This window comes from Geotrypetes seraphini, chromosome 5, assembly GCF_902459505.1.
Source record: "Geotrypetes seraphini chromosome 5, aGeoSer1.1, whole genome shotgun sequence".
Taxonomy (NCBI): Eukaryota; Metazoa; Chordata; class Amphibia; order Gymnophiona; family Dermophiidae; genus Geotrypetes; species Geotrypetes seraphini.
Genome location: NC_047088.1, coordinates 237,197,851 through 237,223,487, shown reverse-complemented (window position 1 = coordinate 237,223,487; position 25,637 = coordinate 237,197,851). Strand labels below are relative to the sequence as shown.

Sequence of the window (25,637 nt, the reverse complement as noted above, 5' to 3'; positions counted from 1 at the left end):
CAGTAATCGCAATACGATCCGCTTCAACATGGATGCAGGAGCAAAACATTGATCCAGAACGACGGCCACGGCACTGAACTTCCGGAAAGGGAATTATGAAGGGATGAGACTCATGGTGGGGGAAGAAGATCAAGAAGAGGATAAGCACTGTAAAAACGCTAGAGCAGGCATGGTCCCTTTTTAAGGACACGGTCACAGAGGCGAAAAATCTATACATACCGTGTATCAACAAATGATCCAAGAGGAAAATGAGGAAAGGGGGAGTTCCTTGAAACGTAGACCTATGTCGGAAAATGTACCCCATAGCCGTGTTCTGCATACCAACTACGATAAGTACTCTATGTTGGGAACCTTAAAATTCTTAAAAATATTTATAGAAAAAAATATAAAAGTATTTGTTTATATGATAGTAGCACTTTTGAGCACTTTAAACGTGAAGACCAATGACGATTTGGGGTGTGTACCTGAACTATACTGCACGTAGCAACACCATTGAGGTCTTAAAAAAGCTAAACTGATTCTTTGAAGTATTTTGTATATGAATGGAGACAGCCAATCCCTGAGTTCGACTACACTAAATAAATCATAAAGAACAATGTTTGTTTATTTTTTTTAAATTAATTTATCTATTCTGTTGTCCCCAAAGAGCTCAGAACGGTGCTGGATTTTCCTGTTAAATTCAATATCCCCGTATGGCTTAAATGGAGAGATTGAATGCATGGAGCCGAACTCAGAGATTGGCTGTGTCTGTTCATGCGACACTATCCTCCATTTTTACAAAGCCACAGTAGCGGCTGACGTGGCTCAAATGCTCTGACGCCCATTAAATCCCTATGGGTGTCAGAGCGATTACCAGAGCAGCAGCCACTACCACAGCTTTGTAAAAGAAGCCCTAAGGACTCTTTTTACTAAGGTGAGCTAGCGGTTTTAGCGCGTGCTGAATTGCCCTGTGCGCTAGACGCTAACGCCAGCATTGAGCTGGTATTAGTTCTAGCTGCATAGCGTGAGTGTAGCGCGAGCGGCAATTCAGCGCGTGCTAAAAACGCTATCGCAGCTTAGTAAAAGAAGCCCTAAATTATTTATGTGGCCGGTGTGATAATGCTTTGAAATATTGACCTGCTAGACCAGTGGTTCCCAACCCTGTCCTGGAGGACCACCAGGCCAATTGGGTTTTCAGGCTAGCCGTAATGAATATGCATGGAGCAGATTTGCATGCCTGGCGCTTCCACTATATGCAAATCTCTCTCATGCATATTCATTAGGGCTAGCCTGAAAACCCGATTGGCCTGGTGGTCCTCCAGGACAGGGTTGGGAACCACTGTGCTAGACTATTAATCTGTCCTTGGATGACCTTAATTGACAAGATATACTCTGCTATCTAGAATCATTTCAAACTTCCTTATGTAATGATTACTCATTTTGTACTTTTGTTTCATTTTTGTAAAAAGCATCTGGATAAAAATCTGCAAATAAGGATTAGGTAATTTTCTGAACCTCTTTCTGATATTTCCCATTTATTAAATATCTGTTTTATTGTGTTTTATACTTTTGGGGGTGTTTATATCTTATGATTATGTACGGTTTATTTTCTGTAATCTACTTAGGTGTAAGTGAACTATAAGTTTTTAAATAAATAAATAATATAGCATTCAAACAGAACATAGAACATGCATTTGATATTACTGGGACTATATCTGAACACTAATGAGCCTCTGGCAAAACAACAGGAATTTGATGCCCTTAATTTAGTCTCAAGTGGGTAATAGCGCAGCTCTCAGAAGCACAGCATGGCCTCTATTAAGACAAAAGGCCTGAAAGAGTGAAGGGAATGAGGGAATGGTGGGGGGGGTCTTTCTCTTTTGAAAGCGGTCACTTCAAGAGTATTCGAGGGATGAGGAACTTGGGGCCTTGGAATAAAGCCTATGTCAATACAGAAAAAGAAAAAAAAAAAACAAGGGACAGAAACAGAGGCAGCAAAGGAGGGGTGGGGGGTGGAATTATGTTTCCACTTTTAGAAATTCTTTAATCCTTGCCATCAGAAACATTATAGTTATACTATACAATTGTTTCATTACTATTTTTTTCCTTTTTTTGGAGCAGAATTTTTTGTGAGATCTTTAATGTCTTCAGCAGCATTTGGTATGTTTCTATCTACTGCTGAATTTTCATTTCATTGTGATAATTGAGTACTTACACCTGTACCTAAGCTTTCCCAGTAACAGGAGCCTGAAGTAAAGATTTGTCCAATGTTCTTTTCCATTTATTCATAAAAGGAGCTCAGGTGTAGGTAGCTACCAAAAAAAACATGCCATTTTCAGTAAAAAAAAAAAAAAATCAATAAATCATTCCTGCTGGGAGTTTTTCCTAAGGCCCAAACAATTCCTCGTAGCAAATTTAAATCTGCTAATTTATAATGTCTCTAAAAGGAGAGATTAATTCTTTTTTTTAATATTTATGTTGATTCTAGCACTGGCAAGAAGCTAACTTTTGACCTCATGTTCCTATTTCGGTAGTATATTGTTTTACAATAACCAGAGATGGTACAATTGTACCAAAAATATAGTGGCAGATGACAGGCCTATGCCAGCCCTAAGCATTACAATGAATCAATTAAGTTTTGGACATAACATCTACTGTACATGCAACCCACATCAACATGTATGTCAGCACCTGCGTGTAAAATGCAGAGGACTTTGTGATAAACTCAAAATAGATTTTAATGACATTGACAATTTAGGAAATAGGGGGTTTGAGCCAGTCATTACATATTAATATGTTTAAATGTTTAAAAACAGAATCCAAGATGATCCCTTCATAAAATCGTGCTCATTTGTTCCATCAATGCCGTTGGCACAGAACCCTAGGGATCAGTCTATTCTGAATTCACAAACCAAATGTTATTTTTACCAGCTAAAGAAAAATAAAGGCAAGCCAAATCATAAGGAGATGGGCCCTGAGCTGTACTTTAAGTTCCGTGTGTTGGAATAGCAATTAGCGAAATGCAAAATATTCCAAAATAAAATTAGTTCCCACAACCATACCCAAAGCAATCACGACTGCTGTTCTGATCTGCAAATAATTGCAGACATAACTTTCTAAAGGAAATATTGCTTAACAGTCTTGAGATAAAGGAAAAGCTAGTAAGATGTAAACCTATTTTTTTCAGATTTTATCTATAGGATATAAGTTTTGGCTATAATCACAAGAAATATTTTCTGATTAATTCAAACTTAGAGGCAGTGTTATTTAACTACTAAATAATGTCGAAACATTCTATCACTGCATTCAAAGCATCCTTATGTAAATAGAATGATCTGGACGGTGTTAAGAATAGAAAAACATTTATTTCAAAAGTAATTTAATAATAGGGTGCCTTTATGATTCTCATGCATTCTACATCCTATTCACCTTCCTAAATTATTCAAAACCTTGCTTCAAAAGCCTGTATAAATGAATGCTCAGGGTTTCCCTTCTATGGATCACATATTTAAAATGCCTATTTGTTTGCTTGAGACATTTCATTTCTGAGATTCCATAATAATAAAAATAATAATAAATGTATAATATAAGTTCTGGGGAGCTTACCCCTATTTTCCACCTGATCGTTGAATTGAGCACTTTCACTGATTTTCATCTGCTGGTCCCAGTCCATTTGGAAAGGTGTCTCGGATCCTCTCGGGGGACACTGGTCTGGATGCAGAGGGGGAGCTTGCCCGTTCCTGGAGGGCTGCACAATAGCGGGGTCAGGGGTAGTGAAGAAATTTGGATCTGATGAGTCCATCTTGATGAAATAAGCTGAAAGAATGTCTCACCACAGCGAGAAGTCCAAACTGCATCCAGCAAAAGAGTACAATGAGAAAAAAAAAAAATAGATAGGGTGGGGGTGGGGGGGGGGGAATACCACAGCTCAATGCAAGCTGAAGAGCATCAGATCTTTGTCAAATGCACCGAGCCACTAACTAGCAACAGAAGAAGCAGCAGGCAGGCGCTAATTAAACTCTGTGCATTCTCAATCCTTTCTGATCTGATCACTGACTGCTAGCATGGACAGGAGCGGCAGCAGTGACACTCGTGTAGATTGTGACACAAGGCACAAGAGCTTCCTCACCCTCAGTTGCTTACAGACCACAAGAAGTAGAAGCGCAGCACAGCTTGAGAGCTGCCTGCCCCACCAGAGATGTTCTGCCTGTGTATCCAGTCTCATACTGTAGTATACCCAAACCCACGGGCTCAGAGCATCCATCAGGTCAGAGCAAGCACTGCATTAGGCAATGACTACATCCTGCCAAAACACTGGGCTTTTCATCCAGTCCTGGCTGATTTTGGCATAGCGGAGCTCATAAACAGTAAATGAAATATGGAACAGAGGGCTTTCAGCACCTCTTGGAGTTGCTTTTAGCACTCATCACTACACTCCACTGGTTAATAAATATAAGCAATTTTTATGGCTTGAATGAATGTAAAGCAAAAAGGTGGCCTATATTAATAACATCGACTTAGGCTAGCATAAATGAGAACAATTGTGGAAGGTTACCTTTGGTACAAAAGAAGGTCCAGCCGGGGACGTGATATACGGTATCACCTTTCTGTGTGGTTACAATCAAAATGGTTTACATATTTTAGACAGGTACTTATTTTGTATCCAGGGCCTTGCCCAGAGTCACAAGGAGCTGCAGTGGGAATTGAACTCGCAACCTCAGGGTGCTGAGGCAGCTGCTCTAACTACTAGGCCACTAAAAGTATCAAAGATGTTGCTTGGTTCTCAAAGCCAAAGATGGAGGTTTCTTGGTTTGAAATTCATTTGCTTTTTACATTAATGTGGAAAATAGGTGGACAGATATGGGAAGACTTGGATCCTAATGTCTGTTGTGACAGGGACAATCCTGTCATGCTGGAAGAAACCCTGCAGTGCTCTAAAACTATCCCTAAACTTGCTCCTAGAAGCAGGCAAGTTAAGGAAACTGCCCTGCAGAATTTATCCCCAGTGAAAGGCAATCCAAAAGTGCCTAGTTCTAATGTAGGGAATGCTAAAGGCAAAGAACTACAAGTACCAGCATGCACCAGGCAGAAGATAGCAAAACCCACAAAGGGATTAGCTCCTGCAATCAGCTCTGCTGAAGGCAGGGTTAGTCAGCAGGGGAGCTATCCAGACTCATTAGCAAAGCACCAGAGAACCACAGGTGTTTCTAGAGGCAATTAGCCCCATGCTAGAGAAAAGGGTGTGATCTCTAGGCCAAAGAGGAAGCCACAAACTTACATCATTCCTGAATCCTTGGAGGGAGGGAGACCTATGCAAGCCTGGATTCAGAAAGCAGAGACCAGACCTTCCCAAAGCAAGCAGGTAGAAAACCTCAGAACTAAAGCTTCTAATCATGCTTCTGAAGATACTGAATATGATGAGGAAATGCCAGAAGAAATGTTAGTAGGGGGATATTGAAATGGAGCCTGAGGAATTAGACATGTTTGAAGGCATGGTCACAGAATAACATTGGGGGGGAAGTAAAAGCTGTCTTTTGATAATGTGGTGTTGCCCTCATAAAACAAAGTAGCAGAAAAATTAAGAATTACTGCTTCTGATTGACTAAAAGTAACAGAAGAGTTAATACCATGCTCAGGGTGAGAGGGCTAATTACTCCCTGAAAATTGCTCCAGAGGCAAGCTGTTTGAAATTGCCTGTTTTTTCTTGAACTGTAAAGTGAATAAGCATGGTGGGCTAATAGGCTGTTTAACCACCAATGAGAGATTTTTGGTTGTATGTTTTGAGTTACACTATATAATAAAGCCAGAAAATAAAGTCATCTTAAAATTCACACTAAACACCTGTACTGGACCTTTTTTTATTTGATGCAGACACCCCTCTACCCTCCATGTCTCATTCAACCGCTCGGCTGAGGCTTGGATGATCCAGGTCAGGGCTCGGGCTATTCCAGTCCAGGTCTTACCCAGTCACACTGTGAAGAGTACATACTACAGGTAAATAACTTGATTTCTCCAGAACAGGAGAACAGATAACAGGACCTCACAGATCAGACACCCTTAACAGAAAGAGTCCCTTCTGAAGGGACACCACCTTCTAGCGGTGGAGGGGCTTGTTTGTTTCAATGACTTGGAGGGGCATGCTGTAGGGTCACCCATATCAGATGGGCCTCTGAGGAGAAACCAGAAGGAGAGTGTCCCAAACCTGCAGGAGTCCGGCAAGATGGCAACTTGAACAAACATGAGGAAAGGAGCTCCACAAGAATGCTGTGCTATATGTTAACCATCATGGTTAAATGCAAAGTGAAAAGCTGTGTTTACCCAGTTGAACTGGCAACCTCCCCAGCCCTGACCAAGCAGCCCTTGGAGAGCTCTGCTCTCTCACAAGCGGAACAGAAAATTCAGGATCAGGAACATGTTTTAGGGGGTCTTGGCTCCTAGTGTTTTGGACCCCACGCTAAGCCCTGAATGCCGCGACATTCCACCTCAACCTGGAAGTGTTCTTTCTGATTCAACAGTGAGTGAAGAGTTGGATGCTGAAAGAGCTGCCGCTCCTCACACAGCAGCTGGGACGCTGTCAGACTGACGTTCTGAAGACATTGGGAGAACCAGCATTGAAGCTGGGTGAGCCTAAGAAAGGGGCAGTTTGGTGCTCCATCTCATAGAGCCGTGACTTCGGTGGTGACTGTGATTGGGGATAAGATCTTACCTCAGTTGAAGAAAAGACCTGAAAAGATCACACTAGAAGAAGTATGGCAAGTGATATGGAATCTGCTTTGTTTGCTCGAGTTGATGTTTTACAAACTCCTGAGTTTGAAACTAAACTCTGAGAACTTTCTTAGAGATCGGACTCCACAGGTGACCCCTGGGGGGAGGAATGCTGGTCTAGTGCCTAACCCTCAATAAGCTTGTTCTATGAGAGAGGTTGTAGAGGCTCAGCAGTAAATATAGTTTTCATAGCAACCTGTGAGCTACAAATATCATTTCCATTTCATTACTTGCTAAGACTCAAAAACTAAATAAAGCATACAAATTATCTTAAGGCTCTCTATACCAGTCTAACATACACAATACCATAATAGGATTTAATTAAGCAGCTCAATAATAAGATGCAGACAGTAGTCCAGCAAGAGGGGAGCTATCAAGTCTCTTGTACTGAGTGTCACGTGTATGATTATATTCCAGTTGGAGAGAAATTATGTGTGTGCTTGCTGCAAAGAGCTCCTGGCTCTCAGAGAACAAGTCCATTCCCTTGAGGCTAGAGTTGCAGATTTGGAGGAGCTGGGAGAGACAGAGAGGTATATAGAGACGAACTACAGGGATGTTGTAGAGAAGTCCCATTTCTAGTCTAGCAGCCCCTGTGCTGCCTTGGAGGAGGGAGGTACCCTAAAAGGAGAACATTACCCTGATGATATAGGAAATAATCCTGTAGCCAGGACCTGCCCACCAAGAGATGCAAATGCAATATCCTCTTGTACTGAGGATCTATCTCTAGGGGATTCAGCCCAGAAGGGAGGAGTTAGGACAGCCATTGTAGTGGGAGAATCAATCATTAGGCATGTAGATAGCTGGGTGGATGGTAGGCATGAGGATCACTTGGTCACTTGCCTGCCTGGTGCGAAGGTGGCGGACCTCACGCATAACTTAAATAAGATATTAGATAGTGCTGGGAAGGTTCTGGAAGCCAAATGTAGGTTCTTAGGTAGAATGCTGAAATCCAGATAATCCAGGGTAGCATTTTCAGAAATACTCCCCATTCCTTGCACAGGACTAAAGAGGCAAGCAGAGCTCTGAAGTCTCAATGCGTGGTTAAGACAATTGAGCAGGGTTCAGGGATTTAGATTTGTTAGGAACTGGGCTACCTTCAGGGAAAGGGGGAGCCTATTCCGAAAGGATGGACTCCAACTTAACCAGGATGGAACCAGGCTGCTGGCGCTAAAGTTTAAAAAGGAGATAGAGCAGCTTTTAAACTAAGATTGGGGGGGGGGGGGGGGAGAGAAGCCGACAGTTGCCCAAGAGTAGATGGTTCAGTGTAAAGTATCCTTGAAGGATACTGTTGAATCAGAACAGTTAGAGAGTCCCAATAAAGAAGTTTAAAAAATGGTAAAAGAAAGCCAAAAGTGCTTAAGAGAGAAGTAGAGTGAAGTTGCCCCTGTCATCTTCTCAGCAGCCTGTAGATACAAGGGAAGGGGAATGGAAATGGGGGATTTGTATAACACCTTTTGAAGTATCTGTATACAAATGCTAGAAGCCTAAAAAATAAAGTAGGAGAGTTAGACTATATAGCACTGAATAATGAGGTAGATATAATAGGCATCTCGGAGACCTAGTGGAAGGAGGACAATCAATGGGACAATGTGTTACCTGGATACAAATTATATCGCAATGATAGTGAAGATCATATTGGAGGGAGAGTTGTGCTATATGTTAAAGAGGAAACTGAATCAAACAAAATAAACATTCTGCATGACAGCAGTGTGTAATTCGTATGGATAGAAATTCCATGTGTGAAGGAAAGGCATATAAAGGTAGGGTTATACTACTATCCCCAGGCAGAATGAGCAGACAGATGAAGAAATGTTTACAGAGATTAGGAAAACTGGCAAATTGGGCAACAGTATAATAATGGGTGATTTCAACTACCTCAATATTGACTTCAGGGAGTGCTAGGGAGGTAAAATTCCTAGACGAAATAAATGACTACTTCTTGGAGCAAATGGTCCAGGAATAGACAAGAGGGGGAGCTATTTTAGGTTCAGTCCTTAGTTGAATGCAGGACATAGTATGAGAAGTAACTGTGTTGGGTCCACTGGGAAAGAGTGATCATAGAATGATCAAATTTGAGCTGATAACTGGAGTAATGTTGCTAAAGAAATTACTATAGTGGCATTCAATTTTCACATGGGCGACTACGATAAAATGAGGAACATGGTTAAAACGAAGCTAAAAGGGTCTGTGGCAAAGGTCAAAAGTGTAAACCAGGCAAGGATGTTTAAAAATACTATTGTGGAAGCCCAGACCAGATGTATTCCATGTATTAAAAAAGGTGGAAAGAAGAGAAAACGAGAGCCAGCATGGTTAAAAGGCGAAGTGAAAGAGGCTATTACAGCCAAGAAGACATCCTTCAGACAATGGAAAAAGGATCCCAATGAAAACATAAGCACTGGCAAGTTAGATTCAAAACATTGATAAAGAAAGCTAAACAAGAGCATGAAGAACAACTTGCCAAAGAGGCAAAAATTCATAATTTTTTTTTCAGTACATCAAAAACAGAAAATCTATAAGGGAATCCTTGGGACCGTTGGATGATCAAGGAGTAAAAGATGCGCTCAGAGAAGAAAATGCCATAGCAGAGAGACTGAATGAACAGTCTTTATGGAAGATGTAAGAAATCTTCCAGAACCATAAATGGTTTTCAAGTGTGATAAGGCAGAGAAATTGAAACAAATCTCGGTGAACCTGGAAGATGTACTAAGCCAAATCGACAAGTTAAAGAGTGATACATCACCTGAACTGGATGGTATACATCCCAAGGTACTGAAAGAATTCAAACATGAAATTGCTGATCTGCAATCTGTCACTAAAATCATCTGTAGTAGCAGGATTTAAAAAGTTTGGACATTTTCCTGGAGGAAAATTCCATAAACTGCTGTTGAGACAGACATGGGAGAAGTCACTGCTTGCCCTGGATTGGTGGCATGGAATGCTGCTACACCTTGGGTTTTGGCCAGGTACTTGTGACCTGGATTGGTCTCAATGAAGATGGGATACTGGGCTAGATGGGCCATTGGTCTGATCCAGTCAAGCTATTCTTATGTTCCCATATAAAGCAATGTGGGGAATCTGTATCTGCACTAGAAAAAGGATACAAGGTGCTGAAAGATCAATTGGAAACTTTGGAGAGTTATGATCGCAGACTGAATTAAGTTGTTTTTTTTAAAATTTCCCTAAATCTCCGATTCTTACTTATTACCAATTACAAAAGCTTTTTATGTTAACTAAGGTACTCCAGGAGACAACCCCCCTCTTTTACAAAAGCCAGCAGTGCAGGTCGGCACGGTAAATGCTCCAATGCGCACAGGAAATGAATGGGCATTGGAGCATTTGTCAAGTGGCACTCAGCTGCGTGGCTTTGTAAAAGGGGCCAAAGAGATTAAAGAACAAGGCAACGGGATTAGTTTTGATCTCTCTGGCTTCAAGCTTTTTAGCACGCACTAAATATTGGCACACGCTAAACACGCGCTAAACATTAACATGTGCATGTTATCCTAAGGACATGTTAGCGGTTAGCACAAGTGTTGATTTTAGCATGCGCTAAATCCATGCTAAAACGCTTAGCGCGCCTTTGTAAAAGAGGGCCATAGGGTTCCTTTTACTAAGGCGTGCTAGCGGTTTTAGCGCATGCTACAATATCGCACACACTAAACGATAACGCTTTCATAGAGCATGCGTTAGGGTTCCTTTTACTAAGGTGCGCTAGCGGTTTTAGCACACGCTAAAGATTAGCGCACGCTAACCACGCACTAAACAAAAAATATTAACACAAGCTCTATGGAGGCGTTGGCGTTTAGCATGTATGGTATTGTAGTGCACGTTAAGCACACGCTAAAACCGCTAGTGCACTTAGTATTTTTCATTTAGCGCATGGTTAGCATGCGCTAATCTTTAGTGTGCGCTAAAAACGCTAGCGCACCTTAGTAAAAGGAGCCCATTGAGTTCCTATGAGCGTCATAAGCAGCGCGGAGAATTCAGTGCATTGGCCCGTGCTAAAAACAGCTATTGCGGTTTTGTAAAAAGGGGGGAGGGTAAGTTTTGGGGACGTTTAGTTTTGATATTTCCTGACTGCTGCCAGGCCACACAGCTGAGACAGAAGGCTATCTTGGCATTCAAGCCTTAAGATTTCGACCTGGGGGGGACTTATTTCCTCTAATGTTCATGTAAATGTATTATAAAGATTTCAGATAAGTCTTATGTTTTCCTGGACCCAGAACATTTGAAAACGTTTCTATTTTCAAGGCAACCTCCTGTTCCTATATCGATTCCTTCTGATGTGTTAAAATGATTTATAAGATTGTGGCAATATGCTTATGTTCTGCTAGTCTGTTGTGAGACTTTTCTTCTATAGTAACCTAGGGGTACGATATTTCCTTATTGAATAACCCCTAATATTTCTGGGTTTTCTTGCCCTTCTCCTGTGAATTCTATTCTTCTCCTAAATTGGGGTTAATGATAATAGATTTTACTTGAATATCTAAGTTGTTTCATAGCTACATAGTTTATTAAAATTTGTTTAAACGCTTACCATAAAATTCTGAGCGTTGTACAATGAAAGTTGTTTAAATATTAATTAGGGAAACGAACTACAAATAATAAACATAATCCTTACAAGACAGACAAACTTGAAAGCAAAAGATATCCGTAAAGGATGTTTTTGAAGTGATGTCTGGAATGAACATAAAACTACAAGATAATCTTGCTAAGATCAGTAAATTTACTGAAGGGTCTACCACTAAATATGCTGAACAGGATTTAAAGATCTCACAGTAGTAGCTGTGACTAAAGATTATCTGTTGATTCATGTACAAAAGGAGAAACTAGAAAATAACTGAACAAAACAAACGCAAGCACGTAGAATTGGTACACCGACATTTGAGCGCAGGACTAAAGCGCTCCAACAAAGCCACGCCTTCAATTGCACGCATGGACGCATGCGCGCCGTCACCTGAAGCCGTTATTACCATCCTGTTAGTGTCGTGAGGGGGGGTTGGGGGGAAACCCCCCCAATACACTGAGAAATGCTCATGCTCACGTTGTGGGGGAGTGTGGGGGGAGGGTTCCCCCACACCGCCTGTCAGAACGGAAGAGCCGGTGCTCGGGAGAAGAGTGGGACTTTTCGGTGTATTGGGGGTTCCCCCCCACACACACACACCCTCAACGTGAGCACAAGTATTTTTCAGTGTAGTGGGGGGGTTCCCCCACACACACACCCTCACAGCGCTAATGGTAATAATGGCTTTAGGCGGCGCACATTCGTCCCTGCGTGCAATTGTTGGTGCAGCTTTGGCAGTCCGCCAATGTCCGGTGCACTTTTGACAGGTCACCGAAGAATTATGTGTGCACGCCCAAACCAGACACTACTACTTGGAAAAAACCAAGGTGCAAGAATCAAAGCAGCTCTGCTCGCCAGCTGAGCCAATCGGCGATCAGGCCCTGACTGGAAAGTAAGGCTATGACACCTCGGACCCAGCCGGAAAATTTTGCCCGCAAATGTGGCATAACTAGGGTTACCAGACATCCGGATTTACCCAGACGTATCCTCTTTGTAGAGGGCATGATCGGGCGTTCGGGTGGCTTTTCGAAACCAGGCACTTTGTCCGGGCTTTGAAAAGCAGATTGTGTCGGGAGGAGCATCCGCACATGCAATGCAGTGATGTCACATTTGCACGTAATGTCGTTGCATTGCATGCGCGGAGGCTGAGGGAGGTGGGGCTAAGGGCAAGGCTGGGGTGTAGTGTGGGTAGAACAGGGGCGGGGGATGGGTAGAACTGGGCAGACCTGGGGGGGGGGGGGGTGCGGGTCTCTGGGTCCGGTTTTTACGTAAATTAAATCTGGTAACCCTAGGCATAACAATATTAGGGAATTACCCAGCAATGATAAAGAATTGCCCGGGGTGCTCCTTTAAATATTAATGAGTCCATTTTACTACCATTTTAATATTAATGACTTTGTTGTACTACATTTGCAGAGAAAGAGACTGCTAGGAAGCTCAGAAAAGATTACAGCGAACCGTTCTGATAATCGGATGGTAAAATATTGGCCTGCTAAACAGGCTGCAACAGGTTTAGCGACTAGAGAATGACACGGTGACAAAATTCATCACCGTTCCGTCCCCACGGATAACCCCGGGAAACCATCTTCATGTCATTCTTTAAGAAGAGAGAGAAGAATCAGAGTATGAATGGCCACAACCACTGCCCCGCAAGCTTTGCTTTGAAGAATGCTGGTGTAGAAGGACTGAGGTTGAAACAGACACTACAGAATGACAGTCTCTGGTATCCAAAGCAGATATTGTGATGTCACAATGCCTCATTCCACCAGTGCCTAAGAGCCAATCACATCAGTGATGTCACAATGGCTTCATTATCCTTGGCTCACATAATATAATTGGGCACAACCACTGATCCGCTAGCTTTGCTTTGAAGAATACTGGTGTAGAAGGACCGAGGTTGAAATAGACACTAGAAAATGACATGGGATTATTTCCCGCGGTTATCTGCGGGGACGGGGACGGTGATGAATTTTATCACCGTGTCATTCTCTATTAGCGACCATCGTTAAGGGTACGGTAAGTTTTGGAAAATCCAGATGGACAGATGGCATTCTGAGGCTGCAGTATCAGCCCGTCAGCATTATCTAGGTATTGGCGATATTCAGTCCAGTACACTGATAACAAGGTTAACTTAGGACAGGCTTTTTTCTGTCTTAAGTTAACTAGACTGTTATCCATATGCTGGCTCTGAATATCACCGATATTGCGATAAAATATGGCTCCACTTGCGGACTGCCCTGATGCTCTCCAGCCAGTTTCAGGGCTATGTGCCTGGACTTTATGTGACAGTATAACAACTACCTCGCGGTTCTGCACGGTTCACAAATCAAGAAATACTAACCAACATAGCATGATCACAGTAAATTAGTCAAAATATTTGCCAAACGGGTATGTTTTCAACATTCTTCTAAAAGCCAAATAGGAAGTGGAAAATGATATGCGCGTGCTAATTTGTTTTTCCCACATAGCCGTCTGGTATGTTTTAACATTTTACCAAAGAATCGTCTATAAACACATCCCTTTACGGATAGAAAGTCAAAGAATCGTACTTGGCGTAAATGTTTTCTATTTACGAATTTGGAATGGTCAAAAAGATAACTGGGCAAAAGTCCATTCAAAGCTTTTTAAAACATATACAACCAAAATAATACATCAGAAAATGTGTCTATGGTCCTAGTGAGTGGCACTTATCCATGTAGGAAATGTTCATACCCAGAAAAATATCACCGAATATTAGGCAATGCATTTCCCGTTCACTTCCCCCCCCCCCCCCTTCACATTTTTAAAAGAAAGATACAGACAATGAAATTCTCAAAGTGTTTGACTATGCTGCTATGAAAATAAATTTGAATGGCCTGGTGCATGCTAATTAGTGTTACAGCATGCAGAAACTGTGCGCGAACCTTTTTAATTTAGAACAACTTCTTCACATGACTTTATAACACTCCAAAATGAAAGTGATAAATGAAAGGTGGTCTCAGTTTTTCTTTCACATTGAGGTTCTTTTTTTATCACAGAAGCACTTATTTTTAGAAACTGTGAACACAGCATGCTGTAAGCAGGATGTGGAAGTTAAAACAGCCCTACAGTATAAGACTAGACCAGGCTTTTACTAGAACCCAAGAGCACTGTGCTAGCAGAATTGTCTTAGGCTTGAAGACCTTCAAGTATCATGCAGGAACAGATTATCCTCATTATTATTGCTTAATTTCTTATATACCAAGAGACCTGCCCCAGATCACAAGTTGCCTCAGCAGGTTTTGACCTGGGCTCCCCTAATTCTCAGCCTACTGCTTTAACCATTAGATTCCGCCCCAATCAATGAGTAACCATCTGTCCAAACATACTGCATACCATTTCTCTGAATAACAGTTGCCAAAAATCATTGGCGTAGCAAGGGTAGGAGTTGCCTAGGGTGGTGGCAACTAGAGAGTTGCGCGGGGACAGAAATCCCACCCGTCCCCGCCAAAGTCTCACCTGTTCCCACGAGGAATCCCTCCGTCCCCACCCGTCCCTATACACTTCAGAAATAGTTATTTCATTTAATTATGCTACTGAATTAAAGGCTCTGGTAGAAACCCATTTACAAATAAGCAAAACTTTATTAATTTGGAAATATTAATTGGGAAGAATACATACTTTGTAAACGGGTTTCTATCAGAGCCTCTTTTGTTTATAAATTTTTATCAACACAACTAATATACTACTTTATCTTGAAGCAAAAAAAAAAATAATTATTTTCCTACCTTTGTTGCCTGGTTTCTGCTTTCCTCATGTTCTCATTCAGTTCCTTCCATCCACTGTCTCTCTTCCTTCTGCGTCTTCCATTTGCTCTGTTACTGTGCCTCTCCCTTTCTCCCCCCTTCCAAATTGGTCTGGCAGCCATCTTCTTCCCTCCGATCCCCCCATAGTCTGGCATCTCTGTCTTCTTCCCTGCCAGCGTCTTCTCCCCACTCTCTCTTCCCCATTTCCTTTCAGCGTTCTTCTCCCCCCCCATCTTCCCCATGTCCTGTCAGCGTCCTTCTCCCCCCTCTGTCTTCCCCATGTCCTTTCAGTGTCCTTCTCCCCCCTCTGTCTTCCCGATGTCCTTTCAGTGTCCTTCTCCCCCCTCTGTCTTCCCGATGTCCTTTCAGTGTCCTTCTCCCCCATGTCCTTTCAGCATCCTTCTCCCTCTCTGTCTTCCCCATGGCCTTTCAGCGTCCTTCTCAAACCCCCCCCCCCGTCTTCCCCATGTCCTTTCAGCGTCCTTCTCCCCCCTCCTTTTCTCCCACCCCGGGTGCAGCACAGCCAGCCAGGTCCCCTTACTTTTGTGGCACTTCCCCGACCGACCGACCGACCGACAACAGTCCCGGTCTGACAAACCTCCCTGCCCTTAACCGCGAATCTAAATTTCCTTCTTACAGCTGCTGTAAGAAGGTAATTTAGATTCACGGTTAAGGGCAGGGAGGTTTGTCGGACCAGGGCTGTTGTTAGTCGGTCGGGGAAGCGCCACAAAAGTAAGGGGACCTGGCCGGCTATGCTGCACCCGGGGCGGGGGCGGACCGCCCCCCTCCCTTGGTAGCCACTCGAGCCGCGAGGCTACTCCTCCTTACCTACCCTGCCTGCAGCACAGAGCCGAACGGAAGTCTTCCCGACGTCAGCGCTGATGTCGGAGGGAAGGAGGGCTTTGTTTAAGCCCTCCCTCCCCTCCGACGTCAGTGCTGACGTCGGGAAGACTTCCGTTCGGCTCTGTGCTGCAAGCAGAGCAGGTAGGGAGAAAAGCCGTGCGACTTAGTACATCCAGCCCCGCAGGAACCCTGCGACCCTAGGGGACGTCCCCACGGGATCCCCGTGACCCGAAGGGGGAACCCGCGGGATTCCCGTTGTCCCCGTGCAGCTCTCTAGTGGCAACCCCCCACCCCCCGTGCCCTCCTCTCTGCCCCTCCTGCTCTTTCTGTGCCACACTCGCGCCTTCCTCTTCCCATCCTTGTACCGTTGGATGACCATGGAATAAAGGAAGTGCTAAAGGAGGACAAAGCTATTGCCAACAAACTAAACATTTTTTGCGTCTGTATTTACCGAAGAGGATATACACAACATACTGGAAGTCAACAGGCTATACGCAGGAAATGAGGACGGGAAACTGACAAGGTTGACAGTCAGTCTAGTAGAGGTATGCAGGGAGATTGATAGGCTTAAAATCAATAAATCCCCAGGACCGGATGGCATCCATCCAAGGGTAATCAAGGATCTGAAAGGGGCTACAGCTGAACTGCTCCAATTAATAGCCAAACTGTTGATCAAATCGGGAAGAATTCCGGAAGACTGGAAAGTGGTAAATGTTATGCCGATCTTCAAGAAATGTTCGAGGGGAGAACCGGCAAACTACAGACCACCGAGTCTGACCTCGGTACCGGGAAAGATAGTAGAGGCGCTGATAAAGTACTGCATCATTGATCACCTAGATGGACACAATCTGATGAGGACCAACCAGCACAGCTTCAGCAAAGGAAGATCTTGCTTGTCGAACTTGCTGCACTTCTTCGAGGAAGTAAACAGGCAGATAGACAAGGGTGACCCAGTCGACATTGTATATCTGGATTTTCAGAAGGCGTTCAACAAGGTCCCACATGAACAACTACTTCGAAAAATTGCGAGCGAAGGAATCGAGGGTGAAATACGTAAATTAAAAACTGGTTGGCAGATAGGAAACAAAGAGGGGGGATAAATGGACAATACGCTGACTGGTAAAGCGTCATGAATGGAGTGCCACAGAGTTCAGTGCTTGGACCCGTGCTCTTCAACATATATATAAACGACCTGGAAATTGTTATGATGAGCGAGGTGATTAAATTTGCAGACGATGCAAAGTTGTTCAGAGTAGTGAGGCGCAGAAGAACTGCGAAGACCTGCAATGTGACACAAACACAGTTGAGAAATGTGCTGCGACATGGCAAATGAGGTTTAACATGAATAAGTGCAAGGTGATGCATATCGGTAAGAAAAATCTTATACACAAATACAGGATGTCTGGTGTAGTACTTGGAGAGACCACCCCCCCAGGAAAGAGACTTGGGAGTACTGGTCAACAAGTCAATGAAGTCATCTGCGCAATGTGCAGCAGCGGCGGTGAAAGGGGCGAACAGAATGCTAGGAATGATTAAGAAGGGGATCACGAACATTTCGGATAAGGTTATCATGCCGCTGTACTGGGCCATGTTACGTCCCCACCTGGAATACTGTGTCCAGCACTGGTCGCCATACATGAAGGACACTATACTACTTGAGAGGGTCCAGAGAAGAGCGACTAAAATAGTTAAGGGGCTGGAGAAGTTGCCGTACAGTTAGAGATTAGAGAAACTGGGCCTTTTCTCCCTTGAAAAGAGGAGACTGAGAGGGGACATGATCGAAACATTGAACAGAAATTTGATGACAGAGGGTGACGGCATAAAATCATCATCAGAGGGAAAACAGGCAAGATACTCGCAGTGTACCCAGAGGAGCATTGATGGATTCCACCATCTTGCTGTTCCTTGGCTTTGGGACAGGCAGATGCCCCCTGCCCCTCAGCTGACATCTTGCCAGGTACTTGTGACCTCGATTGACCACTGTTGGAAACAGGACACTGGGCTTGATGGACCTTCGCTGTGTCCTAATAGCAACTCTTTTATGTTCTTAAGGAATAATAATAATAATAACTTTATTCTTCTATACCGCCAATAATCATGCGACTTCTAGACGGTTCACATTGAAGAGAGCTGGACAAATGGGCGAATTCCAGTATGCAGATAGTCAGTGAAATTACAGTGAATGCAGAGAAATTACAATAAACAGTTTAAGTATTTCAGAGGGGACATGTTAGAAATAATAGAATTGTATTTAGTGTTTGGTGTAGTAACTGTTTAGGTGATATCTGTCGAATAAGACAGTTTTTATGACTTTTCTAAAAGCGTCGTAGGTTAGTCTAGTTCCATCGATGTAGTTATCTAACCAGTGTTGTTGTTTGTTTGCTTGGTACATAAAAGTTCTATCCAGGAAGGTTTTGTATTTAATGCCGGTAATATTTGGATATGCAAATAGATTGCAGTTTCTGGTTTGTCTTATGGGACTGTATAATATGAAGTGAGATAGCAAATATGTAGGAGCCAGTCCCCAAACCAGCTTGAAACATATGGAAGAGAACTTGAATATTATTCGTGCCTCAACTGGCAGCCAGTGCAGCAGTCTGTAGTGGGGGCTAACATGGTCGCTTTTTTTCAATCCAAATATCAAGCGGACTGCCGTGTTCTGAACAATTCTAAGTTTCCTCACTGTTTTTTGGGGTATACCCATATAAACAATATTGCAGTAGTACAGAGTAGAAAGCACTAGTGATCTAAATGATAATGGGTTGAAGTATTTTTTGATGGTCTTTAATTTCCATAATGCCAGGAAACACTTTTTTGCCACTGTATTCGTGTGTTCAACCATTGTCAAATGTGTGTCTAATGTGTCTCCCAATATTTTTATTGTTTTAGTAATCAGGTAGTTGTGATCTTTTATATGTAACGTTGTTTTGGTAATTTTGTCTGTTGGGCTTGCAAGGAAGATTTTTGTTTTTTCTGCGTTTAGTTTCAGTTTGAAGTTGATTGTCCAGAGCCCCTTCTAAAATGAGAAGCTGCTGCAGGCTTGGTTGGCTATTTGGACTCGGTGGCATAGCAAGGGTGGGTGGCTCCCCTTATCTCCGCCCTGCTCCTTCCCCAACCTTCACTTCCCTTCTCCCATACCTCCAGTGGTTCACCATATGAGCAACAACTTCAACACACTCCTGGCGACCGAGTCGACTCTCCCTCTGACATCACTTCCTGCGTGCAGCATCCGGAAACGATGTCAGCGGGAGCCGACACGGCTGCGAGGAGCGCGTTGAAGTTGTTGCTCGCAGCAGTGAGCTACTTGAGTGTGGAGTGTATGGCGCAGTGGTTAGAGCCACAGCCTCAGCACCCTGAGGTTGTGAGTTCAAATCCCACGCTGTTCCTTGTGACCACACGCAAGTCACTTAACCCCCCCATTGCCCCAGATACGTTAGATAGAGTGTGAACCCACCAGGACAGACAGGGAGAAATGCTTGAGTACCTGAATGTAAACCACTTAGGCTATAAGTGGTTTATAAATAAAAATAAATAAATAGAAGTAAGGGGAAGGGCGTCACGCAGTGGGGGGAAGAGGCAGTGAGGAAGAGGGGTTTGACGCCCACACCATGATGGTGTTCAGGGAGGACTGCACCCCCCCCCCTTTTACTATACCAGTGTTTGGCCTTAAATATGGATGGGGATGCTTAGAAATGCCACTTCTGGTGACAAGAGCAGCCTCGCAGTGGTGGCATCTTTGTTCCTCTACTCTCCTTGAAGAGGATTCAACTCAAATCTATGGCCAGTGGGATAGGGATGGTATTTTCCTTTCATGCTTCTTTTGAGGCACCAAAAGGGGGGCAAAATCAACACCAACGATGGCATGAGTAAATCACGCGGCCACAGGATTGTCCCGGCTCCAGCGCTTGTCGTTCTGCAATGGTTGTAATTGATTACTAGCAGCTGTATATCAGCGTCCATGCATCAAGCACTTGGATGAATATATATCTTTGTGCTTGAAGACTCGCCAGATTCCTGAGGCAGGCCTGTTTGACCGAAACATGTACATGTCGAGTCATTCATTGAGTTTTTGAGCCTTTTTTTTTTTTTTTTGGATAAATAAAAAGTACATTTTATAATCAAACTGCGTCCACCAATTTTTTTAGGACATTTCCACTCCTAGTCTCATGCAAATCAGTTTCAACGTGTCAAACTCCAGTGTTTTAACGGAAATCGCAGGCCGAGCAGCGTAAAAAGGAAAAGCACAGTAAAATTCTAGCTTCAGACATTATAACCTGCCACATGTGCAAATAAATGCAATTAAATAAAGTATTGCTTGTTAAATTTTGCCCATTTCCGTCCTGTTGTGCATTCTCAAAACAAACCTGCTCCTTTATTAATGATCCTCACACAAACATAAGTGAGGATGACACTGAAAGTGTGACTTTTCAAGCATCATTTCCTCACTGCCTTTAACCTGTTAAGGATTTGCATTTAATTTTCATGTAACCAAAGGAAATGATTTCATGGCATGAGTATCTGTGATAATTTCATTAATAATAAATGAAACTGAAGGTGCTATGGTATTCAGCTTTGATTATCCAGTGAGAAAATAAGATAATGGTTAATTTAGCTGTTTGGAATACAACAACTGTATGGGGTCGTACATAGTAGAGAATGACACGGTGAAAAAATTGGTCCCCGTCACCGCCCCGTCCCACCATCCTCTGCACCGCCCCGTCACCGCCATTCCCTTCACCGCCCCGTCACCGCCACTGCCACCCCATTCACCGCCCCGTCACCGCCACTGCCACCCCATTCACCGCCCCATCACCGTCACCGCTGCATATATAAAAGCCTCAAACGGGTATGATTTTAAATACTTTTCTTTATTTACGTATAAAGGAAACATTCTTTAAAACTTAGTTAAATATTAGTTAATAACTATACAAAAACAAACACGACATGTACTTTTAATGCTTACAATGTTAGCCTACATGGTAAGTAGACGCGGCCGCTGTACCTAATCGCGGCAAAGATCTCCCTGCCGTGATTAGCATAGTGACCGCGGCTACGGCTGCAAGTCTCCCCTCCCCCCCAGCGATCACGGCAGGAGGGCACCCAACCCCTCCTGTAGACTCCCCCCAACGGCCCTCCTGACAATCGCAGCAGAAGGGTACCCAACCCCTCCTGCCGGTCCTCCCAATGGCCTCCCCTAAGATCGCCGGCAGGAGGGTACCCAACCCCTCCTGCTGGACCCCCCCCCCAACGAACCCTCCCACCCCGGAACCCCCTTAGTCTTACTTTCCAAGTTGGACCGGACGGCTTCTCACACGTATGGCCAGCAGGCTTGCCTCCGTCCAAATGAGGCAGGCCCGCCCCTACCCTGCCCAACCCACAGGATCCTAGGGCCTGATTGGTCTAGGCACCTAAAGCCACTCCCGCTATAGGAGGGGCCTTAGGTGCTTGGGCCAATCAGGCCCTAGGATCCTGTGGGTTAGGCAGGGGAGGGGAGGGGCGGGCCCGCCTCATTTGGACGGAGGCAGGCCTGCTGGCCAGACAAGCGAGGAGCTGTCCGGTCCAACTTGGAAAGTAAGACTAAGGGTGGTGTTTCGGGATGGCGGAGTTTGTTGGGGGAGGGTCTGGCAGGAGGGGTTGGGCACCCTACTATTGGCGATATAGGGGGCCGTTGGGGGGGCCGGCAGGAGGGGTTGGGCACCCTCCTACCAGTGATCATAGGGGGGCTGTTGGGGAGCTGGCAGGAGGGGTTGGATATCCTCCTGCTGCGATCGTCGGGGGGGCTGTTGGGGTAGGCAGGAGGGGATGGGTACCCTCCTGCCGCGATCGTTGGGGAGGGCTGGTTCTGTCGGCATGAAGGGCTGAGCACCTTCCTGCCGGCGATCGTCGGGGGGGGCGGGTTCTATTGGCAGGAAGGGTTGATCTGACAAATGAGGAGCCAGTATATTGGGGGGCGGAGTCAATGCGGCAACATGCAAGTTGGATCGAGAGTTGGAGGAGACAGACAACATGGCGGAGACATCAAACACCCGGTCACGAACACGGTGAAACACAGGTAAATAGCGGTTCCTAGAAGGGGGTACATTGGCCTGCGGGGACAAATCTTTTCACCGTTTTTGCGGGCGGTGAAAACTTTTGTCCCCGTGTCTGCGGCGATTTGGCTTTGGAGTCTCCATAACCCGCAGCCACGCCGCAGCTCCCTGCGGGGATCGCTCCCCGTGTCATTCTCTAGTACATAGCTCAGTGAGAGTGCACTACCATGCACATGGTCCTCAATTTGGCCCCCAAGTTCAGTATTCTGCATCCTAAGCTAGCGGATGCTATGGATTTGCAGAGGCAGAATTTACAGCCCCTGGGGAACGAGATGGAAGTCTTTGGTCATCATTAAGGATAACACCTGATAGATCATGACCCATCATTCCAAAAATAGCCCTAGTGAGCGGTTCTGTGAGGGAAACAGTGACACCCCCAAGTATTCAGAATAGATATGCAAACAATAGCACAGAAACAGAATGACAGGGGGACCAATTTTTCTGTCCCGTCCCCGCGAGTTTTGTTGCTGTCGCTGTCCCTACCCCATTCCTGTAAGCTCTGCCTTAACCCAGGACCGCCATCAGAAATTTCTGGGCCCCTTACTTAGCAATCCTATTGGGCCCCCCACGCACCCCTTCCCCCCCCCCCCCGATGCCCCCCCTTCTTCCATGGGCCAAATACACACATACTTTTCTGCTAATGCTCCACCTAAGCCAGTCCCATAAAATCTTCTCACGTCCATTGGGTGATTTGGCATAGAGGAGATATTCATAAAAAGAACGTCCGTCAAGATCTTTACTCATAGACTGTGCCATTTGCTTTAAATCATCTTCCATCATTAATCCAAATTGCACAATTCTTTCTCTGTCTTTGTCCTGAATGGCATCTGGCCACATTGCTGGATCCTTCCAGTCAACAAATTTATGAGCAGGCGCGGAGAAGGTAAAATTATGTTCTTACCTGATAATTTTCTTTCCTTTAGAAGCAGCAGATGAATCCAGAGACAAGTGGGAATAGCTCACATCGACCAGCAGGTGGAGATAGAGAAACTGATTAACAGTTGGCCTTATAGCCTGGTATTCCTTCTGTCTATTCAGTTATGCTCCTTGCCCAAGCATCCAGAACAAGAGAATGAGCATCCAGAAAAAAAAACTTCTTTCCCATAGCTACTGAACAATCCATAAATCTTAGAATACAACTACCAACCATAACTCAACCGAAAAGGTGCAACCTAATCCGGCGACAGGAATATTATCGAAGGGGTGGGGCTCTGGATTCATCTGCTGCTTCTAAAGGAAAGAAAATTATCAGGTAAGAACATAATTTTACCTTCCTTAGCAAAGCAGCAGATGAATCCAGAGACAAGTGGGATGTAGCAAAGCAATTCTCAATCTGGGTGGGAAGCAAACGCCGCCTCCGCAACCACTGAAGCATCCAAAAAACTCATATCGTATGTGCTCGCACATCCATGCAGAGACGTGGAGAGAAGGTACTCTCGGAAGACCAGTTAGCCGTGCGACAAATCTCCTCCAAGGGAAAAAAACTTCTGGGCTGAGCCCAAGAAGTAGTTAGCGTTCCAGCGGAATGGTCCTGAAGTTCAATCGCCACCCGCTCCTCCGCCAGCCTGCAAGCATAAAGAATGTCCTCCTGGACCCACTGAGCGAAGTAGGCAACGGACGCCGCTATACGCCTGAGGCGTCCCTTGAAGAATATCAAAAGGAGATATATCCCACAAACAGTTGTTAGAACCGAGGTCGCGGAGAACGCACCCTATGTATCCAAAAAAAAATAGTGAATAAAAGCACTGCTCCCAAGATCCCCTCCCAGGAAGGAGGAAGGAAGGAAGGGAAAGCGAGCATGACGTCAAAGAAAGGATGACATCCTCTTAGAAAGATATAGTGGTACCATCTGAACTGATACCCTATATTTTGGAAATCAGAAATAGGAATCCCCGGTGAACAAGGACTGCAACATAGAAGATTGCAGAGCTGAAGCCATGGCCACACGAACACCCTGTTCAACAGCACAGCCCTTTGGAATCCTCAAAGATAAGGATGAAATACAGCATTCGGTAAACTGCGAAGAAATACGTGAAGAATGTACTTCCAACCGGGCTTTCCATGAGGTGCCCAAACATACCGCACTCTGTTTAGGAACTGAACCACATAAAGCTGAGAAGGAAACGAAGAGTAACCTACTCCGTCCTTGTAACAAGCCACGCAAGGCTCAAGAAGCTGAAGGGTACTGAACGCTCAGCCCTTGGCAATACACTTGTGTCAAAAAAGGAACTCTGGAGTGGTCCAAACGATAAGAAGTACCCAAGAAAGGAAACTAAAAACCTCCAAAAGGAAGTAGAAACCACAGTAGAAGATGTCCGTAGCACCCAGATAAGCGCAGAAAAAAACGCGCTATGCCTAACCAGTACAAGGCAGCCAAGACCTCCAAAAAGCTAGGTCTGAATACTACAGTAGTACTAATATCCATGTTGAGTGGTCCCCAGGTGAGCAACGACAGAGATACCCGGACATATCTGTATCCCAGCTGTCTAAATACTCACAAATACGTCTAACAAGGATGGTGCCGCTAATCCAGAGAATCTACAAACCCGCGCCCAGCAGTCAAGCTCGAGATGGCCAAACCAAGCCATGATCAGGCAGAGGGTAATATAGAAAAAGAGATGGCAGAGGCGATAAAGGAGCCACGCATCAACCCCCTATAACTGCCACTCCCTGGGTCCGCCGGATAAGCAAGGAAGCCTAGAAACGAGAGACGAGACCATGCGAACTAGACCCAAGTGATCTCATGTTCGCAAATAGAGCAAGAACGCCAGAGCCCCAAATCAATATCCCGAATGGAGAAGATATTAGAAGTACTGACATGCCCACTCTCCAGAGTATACCTTACTCTGTACCAAACAAGAAATGGTCTATGCTCAGATATCATGGAGAGTCTATCTAAACTCTTATCCATATGCATGAAAGGATTAGCCAACAGAATCTGAAGATGACAGTGCACCCAATGGAAGTCGAACAACGTCGCCTGCCAACTGAGTACAACACATACTGCCCAAGCTGTAGAGAAATACTGAGCTGCCTCCAAAGTCCTGACCCCTATAGCTGCAGACAGAAGCCACCGAGTCTCCTCACCCCGACCGTCCGGGATGGGCGGTGGTCAAAAGCTAGTTCAGCAAAGACCCAGGCATGTCTTGAAAAGAGAATCGCGCCGAGCCACTAAAACAAACCTAGAGATGCATGGGGAGCCATCCAAAAAATGGAGATACCGGAAACCACCAGCACAAAACCCGACTGCTGTAGCGAAAGAAGGGAAAAGCAAGCCGAAATCCCCAGTGTAGTCAGCACTAAGGATCATAGAAACTATACAGAATCCCTTGTTTCATCGCCCTGGGAAGTGGAGAAGAATGCCAATCTGAAACTGAGATCTACACCTAAGTTTCTGGCAGAAACACCCGTGTCTCCAAAATGCCCAGCTGCATGTATAAAGAACCGAGGAAAGGAAAACCACCCTTCTTGCTTCAGACAAATGTCAGGAAGTCATCCGAGATAACAGGCAGACAAGCAGAAATTGGATGAATCGCCTGGAAGCGCCAAAACGGTACCATCGCCCACCTCCACTAAGCGTTCGTGAAGCTACAGCTAGACAAAATGGCAAGTGCCAACACCAAAAGTGCTGCTCTA

General features: G+C 44.6%; 1 protein-coding gene across 5 annotated transcripts in view; it reads right to left on the bottom strand.

Moving 5' to 3' along the window:
* Positions 1–25,637, bottom strand: part of TMEM163 (transmembrane protein 163) — a 286,924-nt gene that overhangs the window by 231,678 nt on the left and 29,609 nt on the right. For 2 of the 5 annotated variants that reach the window (XM_033944598.1, XM_033944599.1), the window contains exon 4: positions 3,586–3,727. The exons of 1 other annotated variant lie outside the window; for it this stretch is intronic. In XM_033944598.1, the coding sequence (XP_033800489.1) occupies positions 3,586–3,727 (142 nt within the window). Of the gene's footprint in view, positions 1–2,202; positions 2,292–3,585; positions 3,831–25,637 lie in introns of those variants that run through there. 2 more of the 5 variants (XM_033944602.1, XM_033944600.1) reach the window with 2 other exon arrangements.